The following is a 12,621-nucleotide window of genomic DNA, read 5'->3' as shown; positions in this document are numbered from 1 at the left end:
TGAAGGAAAAGGGAGGCAGAGGAGAGACCCGAAGCGGCCGCTGGTCCGAGAGTGTCAGGTGAACTGAACTTCAGGTAAGAAGTTATGACCTGCAGTCCTCTGGGTCAGATATGAACCAAGTTTAGGTGGAGTTTATTTTCGTTATGCTGACTTTTTCGTACTGCGTGCTAGCTAGCATGACGGAGTTTCTATACAGCTGGGTGGTGCTATGTTACTGATGTTGAACTTTATTTTGTTCATAGGTTAATTATTAGAGTTGCCAAGCCGTCCTGTAAAAAACGGAATCGTCTCGTATTCAGAGAAAATATTACGCGTTTCGTATTTAGGTGAAAAGGAACAGTTTGTCCCGGACTTCAGCTACAATGAAAAAGACACAAAGCTGGAGTTATTCTGTGTCTTTGCTGCACAGCTGCCTCTTCTCTCTCTCATCTCTCCCCCTCCCTCTCCTGTTTCTACTTCAATCATGAAACTGATCAATGATCAGCTGATCGGCTTTTCTCTCTTGTTTATTTATCGCCCACTTTGCGCCAGAAAGAGGAAACCAGCGGATGTCGCGTTAAACAACAGCAGCACTTTTAAGCTTGATCAGCTGTTGTTAGAATTTATTTAATATTAATTTCTAGTATCAGCTGATGTTTGCTGGAGCCACAGCTGTAAAGCTGCTGGTCATGATATCGGTTTGGATATGTGGTGAGAGGGAAACATGAAGATGAAACCAGGAGATGTCCTTACTGAATCATCAGAGCTGAACAGGTGATGGAGAAACAGGTTTACCTTTTAGGTGACATGAATGAGTTGAAGGGAAGTTATGAACTGTTTCTGAGAGACAAATAACACCAGGATCCTTTTCTAAGTAGCTGACAGCTGGTAACTGTGCAGGGGCGGGTCTAGCAAAGTGTTGCCAGGGGTCCATGTAGGGCATTAAAAGGGAAAGGGGGGCACAAGGAAATACTTTCTTATTCTCATTTAAAATGTCTCACTTTTAAAAAATAATTATGAGTCTTACAACAAACGATTGATAGATTGATGCATATATACCATCAGAACAGTGTACATCACTGTCACAACAGTGTTTATTTTCATTCAAAGGCTTTATGATTTTTCCTATAATGGTGGAAAAATGCCCGGGATGATTTTTTTGTCCCAGTCCAGCCCTGTAAGCAGCTCATCTGCAGTCTGGTGTTACCTACATCTTCCTATTCAGAAGGCAGAATTTCAGAGTTCTGAGTACAATCGAAAGCACCACGACTGCAGTTTTTGTGTTGGATGTAAAAAGCAGGCTAGGACAGAATCAGGCGTGGGATTTCTCTCGTGGAAATGTGCACATTATTTTTTCCTTTCTATTGGTAGGTGGCACAGTGCACTTGTGGCAAGTAAGCAAGCTAGAAGACTGGCAATCTTGCTGGGTATCCAGTTACGGAAGCAACACATTAACAAGAGAATTCTGAGTTAAACCAAAGTTACTTTCCCTAGTAACTAGTTACTCTGAAAGTAACGAGTAACTTGAAGTAACTGAGTTACTTTTGATAGAAGTAACTAGTAATGTAACTAAGTTACTAATTTAAAGTAACTTACCCAACACTGCACACCACACATCCCAGCCTGATTCTCCTGACATTGTCCACAGTTCATATGAGAAAACGGCTTGAGAGGAGCTGATGCTTTTTAAAACATTAACAACCCCTTTGACTCATTCTGGATGATATTGCTGCATTTCCACACATCTCTGATAATACGGAGTAAAGTTTTAATGTTATACATAAGAATTTTCTACAAAAACGCTAATTAATATGGCTCTTTTAAACTAAAACCAACTCAAAGCAGATTGGATCTTAGCTTCTATGTTCAATTTGAAAACATGATGGTGATTCCTACATGAATTTACTTTAGAGTTATTCCAATAATCACCTAAAAGTGGATTTAGGAAGCTTTATACCCACATCAGTTACATCAGTACTCTGTGCTGAAAGTAATTGAAAAAAGCAAGAAGAAACTGCAATAATGGAATTATACATTTTTTAGACACCATGTGGAAAAAGCTGACTGATTAGATTTGGTCTACAAATCTAATCTTAGTTAGTTTTGTCTGCGATGGTCACTGTGTAGTGAAAAACCTAAATAGAGAGCTACATTTCAAGTATTTCTATAATAGAGATCTTAATAGAAAAACGTGACCTAAATAGATGTTCAGACCAAAGTTAGCAACACATAAAAAATGTATATGTCTGCAATGGTGGAGGCATATTTTACAGGAAACACTGGGCGATGCAGTAAACTGCAGAATAAATGTTTACATTATAGATGAATGTGTGCTTGTACGTCTTTGATATCCTGCCACATGAGACGGGATTGCGATGGGGCAAAGGTGAATCCGGTTTTACTCACATCACCGTGCCGTGTATGCCAAATAAAAGCCTGGAGAGCTGAAATACATATTTGCATTATTCACCTCAAAAACCAAAGAAGGCGGTCGAGGGAAGTTAAACTTTTTTTTGCTAATTGAAACTGCATTGTTTAGCCTGGGGCCTTACCCCACTGTGCTAACTGCTGTCTCATTTAAATGAATGAGGTGGCTATAGCTTTTCATGCAGTGCTGTTGTCGTCGTGAACGTTAGTGTTTGCCACAACCCCCCCGCCACCCCCACCCTTTATGTGCACCACCTCTTGTTTGTTTTTGCAAATTTTAGTTTAACAGCTTACTTCCTTCATATGTTTTGGGTTTAGCCTTGATTTATGCACTGTAGGATCTTTTATAGCGACGCCGTGTTAAAGAATCTGTAGGCTAGACAGAAGATGTTCTTACATCCAGTAGAGATGAACCATTATAATGCTGAACATTGGCATTGGCTAAATGTTCAAAGCTAATGAGAGAGGTCAGTTATATTGAGATATAATAATGGTTCCCAGGAAAAATGAGTATTAAGAACAATCTCTGCATTTCTGTTATCAGCAGTGTTGTTGCTATTTTATTGTCATTTTACACACTTGTAGTGTTTTTTAACCTAAGCATTGATAATATTCAGCAGTATCAGTATAATTTACATATTGCATCATCTTTCCTAATGAATCTAGAATACCATGCATTTAAAAAAATGTATGTCTATAATTATAATAATCATAATGGATAATGTATGTATAGTAAAGGTTTCCTAAAAGTAGCATGACTACGATGACCTGGATGACTGAGAACCTTCACAGACATACGATGAGTAAAACAGAAACTCCTCAGTGCTTCTAGGTATAAAAACTGTATATCCCACAATATATGGACACACTGCAATATTATTTTGAATGAATATGTGATGTTACAATATCAACCTCAAACAAAGGAGATATAAAACATAGTGCAAGCAAAATTCCCAAGTAGAGTAGTTGCATTTATATAAGTAAACATTAATACATACAAACATATATATATATATATATATATATATATATATATTGTGTTTTTATTGATTTTATTAAAGTTGCCTTTTTCTTGGCAAGCCCATGTAAATGATCATTTAATCAGTCATGAAATATTCCTTTTTGTCTTTTTTTTTAAATCACAATTCGAAACATCATATCAAAAATATTTTCTACATCGGTTCAGAAGAATTTAAAATTAATAATCTTTTTTTTTTCATTTTTAATGTCTTAAACTGCAAACTGGGGTTTTCATAATACCTTTTTTAAAGATAGTGTTATACTCAAACTTGTTAATAAAGTGTAAGATCGTGAAACTGGTTCCTGACCAAAATATTACAGGAAATGTGTAATGAAATATGTATTTATCCCAACATTCCTCTGGTATTTCCTTTTTTGAAACTTGGCTACATCCATCCAGAACATCTTTGAAATTATACAGTGAAAGAGATAAAAGATGGAGAATGATTTATAGTTTATAGAGCACATAAATCACTTACTATCACCCATTTTATCATTTTAAAACATTTCCAGTACATGTTTCTCTGGCTGAAATCTCTTTGAAGATTTCTATTATTGAAAGGAACTCCCTTAAGTTTGTTGCTGATATTTTTCTGTGTACATTGTTTATTTAAAACAAACAATTAACACAGAAATACAAACAGTTGAAGTCATTTGTAATGTAAAAACCCAAATGTACTATTTTCGGGTTTTTTCTCCAAGATAAATTTCCTCGACGTCATGACGTCAGACTTTGAACTCCGTTAACCGGAAGAGAAGTGTCGCTGTGTGTGTTTTCATGTTTACATTTGGGGCACCGCGTCAAAATGAATCCCCCGATGATCATCTCGACCAGCTCCGTGTCAACAACAAAGAGTAAGACCGTGTGAACCCGCCGGCATCTTTACTGCGCTGCTGAACAGAAAGCAGAGCCGCTGAAATGTGCTCAGTTAGCTGTTAGCTGCACACGTTAGAGAAGTCTGTGACACAGCAGAGAGTCCCCTTTGATTCAGTTTAAGTCCGTTTTAAGCCGTTGAGCTGTCTGTCAGTAAAATGCAGAATGACTTTCGCTTGCTATGTCATAAGCACGTTTGCTAACAGACAGTTTTCAGGTAGCAGGTTGCTCAGGTTTCCAGTTTCTGATTACAAACATAATCCTTTATTATGAAGTCCACTTGATACGTTTGATGGCATATTCTGAGCGTTTTAGCTGCAAGGCTCTCACACTTCGTTCTTAGCTGCAGAGACAGGTGTGACACAGTTATGTTACCACAAGTGCAGGGACAGTGTCTTTGCTGGAGCTCTCCAGTCCTGTTGTGTCAGTTAATATAGTTTGCAGTTAAGTGAAAAACTGCTGCAAACATACAAATTAAAGATGCAAAGTGCTGTTAGCCTTTCTGCTAACAGTGTAGTAAACATAGAACAATGTAGAACTGGAGAGATCAGATCAGTATCATTTAATCTAGCTGTGTGAGTCAGGACCAAACCACTGTTGATCCAAATGTCAGACATACACACCAAACTCTATCATCCCAAAGCTGGGATACTTGTAACAGCAGCACTGTACAGGCCCTCTATTATACTACTATGTAATAAAGTGCCATCACTCATTTCATTTATCGTATTCAGTCAGTATTAAAATATAGAATGTTATTTCCCCTACATGCACCTAATAAGCTAGCTCACAAGTGTTTTCACTTTTCAACAATGAAAAAATAAATCTGTATTGTACGTGTGCAGGGAAACGAGAGGCAGAGCGTTCGGTTAACTGGACGGCGGAGGAAACTCAGGTGCTCCTCTGCGCCTGGAGCGATGAGCGAGTCCAGAAGACTTTGGCTGAAAACCTCAGAAACCGGCATGTCTTCAAACACCTCTCAGCTCGCATGAGTGAAATGGGTTTCTCTCGGAGTCCCCACCAGTGCCGGCTTCGAGTCAAAACTCTCAAGGCTAACTACGTGAGAGCCAAACTGCAGAGAAGCATGGACAGCTCGCAGCCGTGCACTTTTAAATACTTTGCCGAGATGGATGCAGTGCTGGGCCGAAGGACAGGGGGAGGGGAAGGAGGGTCTCATTTTGTTTCACACCAACGGGTGTCAGAGGGCCACTTTGACTCCACTGATGGGACAGGGAGTTTTACCTCGGATTTAAATTCCAGTACAAACATAAGTGGACACCATTGTGGCTCTATGGGGAATTCAATGAGGCAAAATTTAAGCTCTTTAGAGGAGAGAGCAGGCTGTCAGCTGGACTCTGAGGTAAAGGTAGAGCACAGAGAAGAGTCGGTGGATGAGTTAGAGTACAGCGACACGGGATTCTCACAGCATCCGAGGGACAGGCACCACGAAGTTTATCTGGAGACAGCCATCCACCCGGATATTAACGGTATGTACTGTTACTGAAATAATAATGTAAACAAGACACATTTATCTTATTTTAGGAGCTAAAGTCAAGAAGATTTTTACATTTTGTTTAAACAGTACGGGTCGGAGATAGTTCCTCAAAATTATATCTGGATATTTCAAGAAGATTTGTGATAATGGTTTTAACAATGTAGGGAAAAAATGCTTTATTGATTCTTGTAGCTTGCAGGCCACAGCACTTCGAAGCGTCAGTAAATGAAGGGCATTTTTCATCCTTCTTTTGCAGCACTGCTACTGATGGCGATGCTCAGTAGAGTAATTACTTTTGGTCACACATCACCACCTACTATTTCGTCCTTTATAGCCTGGTTGTGTTGGTGTTTTGCTTTTGCCTCAGATGTTTTGCCTCGAGTGTGTTATTTCCCTGCATATTTTGCAGTGTCGTGCTTTATTTGAGGTCAGTTAAGTAGCTAAATATTTAGTTTCTAAATCATCAATGAAAGCAGACATGTTGCTCTCAGTGTCAGATATGCCTGGGCTTGGGAAGGCTATATAAATGATGTTGCAACGTGACACTTTTAAATGTCAAGTAATCATTTATCCCAGTATTATCGTTGATGACATATGGCACAGCTGTGGTGTGATAGACCCAGAAAGGGCTAAAGAATCACCAGGATTTGAAATGAGAGATGCTTTGTTCCAGATACGTCGGAACTTGGATGTTGAATGTGGGAGTGACATTCTTGAGTTAGTGGGTTCCATAAAAAGCGAGAACATATTTTTTTGGTTCTTAGCAATATGGAGTCTTTCAGGTATCACTAGCAATAAAGCATGATACTTTTTTTTTTTGCTCTTCGAAAGTGTCCGAAAAAAGCCTGTAGCTGTGTTTGCTCTGTTCTAAGCCCCTCCCACCAGACATGCGCAGCAGTTTGTGCTTCATATGATGCTAATTCAAGTCTTCAAATGAGGTTTTAACCTCCTTGGTGAAATTCCTCGACTACATAACTCTTTATATTCTATTATATTTTTCCCATGTGGTATTATTGTTGTACTCTGACCTGAACAGGTCTGGAAAGCCTCTTTCTACAGGCTCAAAACGTAAAGCTTGGAGGAGGAGAAGGACACTTGTTCCCTCTGAGTGCACTTGAGTTATAACAGGCTGAATGTTTAAAGTTGAGACAGACTTCATGCTAATAACCAAACAATTGTGAAAATATTTGTGGTCTATTAATCAATCCTGTCATTAATAACACCATGCATGTATTGTTTTATATCCTGATTTGCAGGTACAACAGTGGAAAATAGCTCAAGCACTCCTTCTCCACATTTGGTCCTACCTCTGCCTGCTCCTCCTGCTCCCACTCTTACCCAGTCCACTGCTTCTCCTCTCCCAGCACCTCCAGATATAAACCCCAACATCCTCCCTGCCTCTGCCGACCATCACCCTGCACCTTCCTGTCTCGAACCTGTCCTTAAGCACCTGTCAGAGTGCTTCCAGCAGCTGGTCTCTGAGACCCGGAGCTTGCTGGTGCAGCTGGAGAGTCAAAGGCAGGAGCACGCCCGATGGCACCAGGAGCTCCTGGCCCAGTGGCTGCAAAGGGAGGAACGGCGGCAGAGGGAGACGGCTGAGAGGGAGGAGAGGAGGGAGAAAGCTCGCATGGAGCACGAGATTAGAGTCCTGGAGCTCCTCACCAATCTGAGCAAACAGCAGGGGTGTAGCTGTGAGGGCAGCCGGACTTTAGCAGGGGGACAGGCTGCTCCAAACCATACTAACAAAGACAGGAGTTAGGAGTTTTACAGTGGCTGACCCAAAGTGCGGACTGATATTTCTTCTCAGGTGGACACAAATAACATTAGCAATGAGGCAAGCTCCCACAGTCAGGCCAGCCCGAATCCTGAGTGGGAGATTTTAGTTGAGCCAAGTGCACAGATACCCCCCCTTCCAAAAAAAAAAGAAGCGGAAAGTCTGTGAGAATAATATGACTGCTACTGTTACTTTGACATTTAAAGGCCCAGAAATCCAAAAAAGCGGAAACTACAGTTGAAGTGTAAAAGAGGAATTTCTTCTTGTTCTTGCAGTCACACTGCTGAGGGGATTTCTGTGATGTCAGTGAATTTCGCCAAATGTTACAGAGTTGTTTCGATGCACTTTCACAGAAATTAAAAGTGTATATTTTTCAACCAGTTTCGACTGAAATGTGTTTTTCACAAATGACTTGTTTCAGTTATTTATCGCAACTGTTGAGCCAAAGTAAGAATCAGTCGGCATCTTCAGCGTGTTTGGGTTCAGTGGTGGCGTCCTGAAGTCTTGGATCTAGATCAAAGCTTAATTATTCATACAAATAACCTCTCTTACTTTTGAAGCAATGTGAACCAACCTTGAAACAACAACAGCAAAATCAAATCAAAATATTTAAGTCAGTGAACAGGATTATATGTGTGTGTGAATTGTAGTATTAATAGAAATTTTCCAATATACCACATTAAAAAGTGACTCCTGTTTCTAATCCAGATGAAAATGATAAACAGATGAATAATTAAATCACAGCTTTTGCAATAACTGTGCAATAAGTTGCAAGTATGAGATGTTGTCCATGCTGTGTGACAGCACATCAGATCTCCATTCATATCAAACTTGCTTCTGTTACATGAAAAAGTCATTAAAAATAAACAGCATTGACAGCTTAGCGGTAATAGACGACCATAACAGACTAAAGTCAAAGGGCAGATGCGATGAGAGAGTCGCAGGTTTGATTCCTTCAGTGTTTACTCAGTTTGTCCCTGCGGTCCATTAGCAGGATGCGGGGCTGTGACCTGGCTGCTACAGGGGGGGGGTGACAGAAAGAGGCAAACAGTTTACTGTAAATTCCTGACGCCTGTGTTTGATGCTCAGTGTTGAAGCTATTTTGGGAAACTAGCACAAACATACAGTGAAGTCTGTTTATTTACGTCTCCGCGGGAACATTTCATACTCAGCATGTCAGCCTGGATGTTACCCCCGCTAAGACCTTTAGCGCAGCTCCGAGACTCCAGGCTTCGAGTTTCTTCGTTGCTGTATCAAACGAGCTACACCTGAACAGTCCTTTGCTGCGATGGTGTATATTGTCTTCCTGCAACACTCGGCAATTTTCTCACACTCATGGGAGACATTTTTATTAAACCTCCAGGCTGTGGCTGGCTCCATGCTGATTCTTACCTGAATAGACAAACTGGAAATTTTTCACTCAGGCATTCAGCATTGTCTACCCTGAAGGGGTGTGAACAAGTTAAAATGAAAAAGCCCCACTTCCTTTTGACATGTATGAACCAGATTGTAATCAATACTGGTTTGGCTGGGAAAACCCAACCACTGGAATACTTACTGATGATATCTTCCTTATTGTAAATGGATAAAGTGAAACAAAAGCTGCCAAAACAAACAGACCCATCCCACCTGTCTGTTAAAACCTGATGTTTGTGTTAATAAAGAATAAGCCACACCTATCTGTGGACTAGCATGACCCACCATTACATTATAATCCTGCTGCATAATCCACAATAAGTGAACTTAATTAAGAACATTTAGAGGTCTTATTGCTCGTTTTTATCCAACACAAGTTCCTTGTGACCTTTATTCTTTGTCATCAGTATAAAAGCATACGCTCTGTGATAACTGAGCCACAGGCTATGACGATATATTCTTACAGGTGAACGGATAGTTTCACACACTATGGACAAGTAGTAGTGTCTATTGTACTTCATATAAGTATGTGTCTGTATATTCTTCAGTTTTGGAAATTTTTAAAAGTTGCATTTAAAGGAAACACTGTATATTTGACTATTACGTCCTAAATGCCAACTCTAACATATAACCATGTAAACATTTCCGACTACCTGGCAGGATTCGTAACGTGTTGCAGACCACCCAGATCCTCACGTTCACCTTCTCATTACTAAATTTCCATCTCTTGGGCCAAAGCAGACCTTTGTGCATGTGAAGCTGCACAAACTGTCACACTAATAAAGCACCTGGTTGGTTGTGGTCACATGATGTAAAAAAATATGAAAATAAAGCCTGTCTAGTTTTCTCTCGTGCTCCTTAACAGGACGGCCTCTAATCTCATTTACTTTCCTCTTTGTCACAGAGGAGGCCTTCATAAAACACACAAACAACTTATTCAAAGGTTGTTTTCTTGGTGATTTATTTCCTTTTTAATTGCAGTTTACAGCATGAGGAACAAATGCGCCCCAAATACATGGAAGTTTCAGTTAAATAAAAACCAACTGAGCATTACTTCCTGCATTTCATTTGTGCCTCGTGGTCTTCCCCACAGTGACTTCAAGCCTGATCTCTATGCAGTCATTTAAGCGAGAGAAAAGCCAGATTAGTGCATATACATAAATCTGCGCTAATCCTGGATTACGTAATACAAGTGGATGTTGATGAGATTTGGGATGATTTGCTGTTATTGTACCAGGGCTTATTACTCTGTTCATGACATGTGGAGAAAGTCATCCAGGACAGATTTCTCAGACTAAACTATCAATCAGTGCATCATCTTTGCATGACTCATGGTTCTGTATGTTCATCGGCCTGACTGCAGGGAGAAATGTAATCAGCCTGCTGTTGTTTAAAGCTTATAGGAACATTAAGGAAGCTTCTGAACAAATAAATATCAGTCAAAAATCAGTTTTGTTAGACGATAACATATTTTCTGCAGATATAAGGGAAGAAAATGAGTCATTTAAAGGTTCACTTGTACCGTGCTCCCAATTCTGCCTCCAGTCGGGCTTTCATTGATGCAAAAAAATTTGTATTTAATTGATGTGTCTAGTTGGACCAAAGAGTAATAACTAAAAATGCAATATTAGAATATACTTACAATGGCCCCTCTATCTCATAAGAGAGAACACGGCGGCATTGCCAAGATTAGAGTTTGCCAGAGAACACAGCATCAAAGGATTTAATACAGTTGTCACTTAACGATTGTGGTTTGCATGTTTATTTCATTTAATACGGATCCATTTTTCCCCTTTTTTTTTTCAAAGAAATCTAATATAGCAGCTTTCCACATAATAATGCAAACCAAAATGTTTAATTTTGCTACAAAAGGCAGCTTCCTTTTATGTCTCGCCCACTTAGAAACAGTTGTCATCTTGAGTTGTGTGGACAAATAAGAGAGCGCCAGTGCTGGTTTCAGGAGCTAAACGGGACTTTTTGTATGACTGAAGACAAAAAAAAAGCAGCTGGAAAGTTCAGTTTCTTCCTGCTTCTACAATTCTTTATTTCTACTAATAAAGTCCTATAATTTAATCAGGACAGTACAGGTAGCCCAAGTTTAGTCATTTCTTTATTACTGTAATTGTTGTCACATAGAGTTTGAAACTAGGGATTGCAGTTTGAGTTGGTGGGTTTGACAGTAGATGGACTCAATTATCATGCTGGGTTCACTGTGTTGAGACTACAGGTGTGATAACAGCACAAAAACAATGCAAAATAAGGATCGGATCCAAAATATGGGCTTTTATTCTTTAATAGTGGATTAGAAAAGATTATGTCAAGTGTACCAGAGTTCCCAGTTTGACCCAGTGGCCAAATTATCATCCAGAAAATTTCAAGCAGTCTGACGTCAGCATTCGATGGAGTGTTATGAACATTTTTTAGCAATAATCAGTGTGTGGCCCCCCACACACTGAATCTTTCTGATTATTTAACCTGCTGAATTTTTCTCACTCTCTACTATAAATGTTAATGACTTTGGTCCTCCTCTATGACGAAATGTTACCATGCTAACAGCTAAACTATGAGAGTAAACACTGTGAACGCTGCTGTGTGGCGCTTTTTCAAAGTCTCCATTCTGTATTTAGTACTTGAACAAAATTTGGTGATTGTTGGGTTACACATGGACGACATATGTTGAACGTAACACTGGAGCTGAATAGATAAAATTATTTACACCGGTTCTAAATAAAATGTTTCTTGTTTTTTAAGTTTTCTGTTTGGCCACTTATTTATTGTATTAATCTTTTCTTTCTTTCTTTTTCTTTTTCTTTTTTTCTTTTTTTTTTTTTACTATATTTTACTTGTGTTTTTTAAAGGTCTAACTAAGAATGGGCTTTGCTGATTAAAGCTATAAATTCATGTTCACCAGAGCCAAGTAAGTCAAAGTAAGTCAGTTCCCTTTAGTGGTTTTCACACTTTTCTCTATATAAAAACTCTATAAAAACAAAAAATAATTTTTAAAAAGAAGTTTTTGCAAATACAATATCAATGGTATATATGTTCTGCGTTATAACACTACATTCTTTCATTATTTTGAAAGGGAAGCAGCTTTTGCTAATAAAATGTTAGCATTGTGATTGTCCTGCTGTTGCTGGGTTCATACCTGAAATTGAATGCTGTAAATTTGCTTGTAGTATTTTTTTTTCTTTACTAAAATCAAAACCCTTGAAAACCCACGATAAACATGAAACACCATCTATCTAGGAAAAACAACTGAAGTTAGCAGATGTTTAAATGTGTATGTTTAGGCACCAGATGTGTAACTGGATGGAGAGACTGGGACTTCTTTGGTGTCTTTACCGTGTTTATTGTCTTCTTTAGATGTTGCCATTCTAACATGGTAACCATTACAAGTTCTAAACATGAGTATGCTAGAGCTGTCATCATTAGTGTGCTAAAGTTACAGCTGCAACTCAAAGCAGAAGCAAATTTAATAAAAAAAAATTGCTTGCATTACTCATTTCATAAAATCAGTGAGCTCATGGATTCAATAAAAACAACCTAAAACAAACCCTTAAACGCGAGTCACTTTCAGAATTACACCATAATCATAGCCATGCATAAAATTAATCTAATGTTGTTTTTAATTGTTTA

At 38.9% G+C, this 12,621-nt stretch overlaps 2 protein-coding genes across 2 annotated transcripts in view; both read left to right on the top strand.

Annotated features, from left to right (window-relative positions):
• Window positions 1-12,621, top strand: part of rasgef1ba (RasGEF domain family, member 1Ba) — a 115,575-nt gene that overhangs the window by 75,523 nt on the left and 27,431 nt on the right. The window lies entirely within an intron of this gene.
• On the top strand, window positions 3,675-11,767 carry LOC102306272. Its single transcript, XM_005921978.2, has 3 exons — window positions 3,675-4,281; window positions 5,146-5,787; window positions 7,052-11,767. Exons 1-3 carry the CDS (start codon window positions 4,233-4,235, stop codon window positions 7,552-7,554), a joined length of 1,194 nt encoding a protein of 397 aa, XP_005922040.1. The 5' UTR covers window positions 3,675-4,232; the 3' UTR covers window positions 7,555-11,767.

This window comes from Haplochromis burtoni, unplaced genomic scaffold (genome assembly GCF_018398535.1).
Source record: "Haplochromis burtoni strain Fernald_Lab_line unplaced genomic scaffold, NCSU_Asbu1 Contig_43, whole genome shotgun sequence".
Taxonomy (NCBI): domain Eukaryota; kingdom Metazoa; phylum Chordata; class Actinopteri; order Cichliformes; family Cichlidae; genus Haplochromis; species Haplochromis burtoni.
This window is presented reverse-complemented; position numbering and strand designations above follow the sequence as displayed.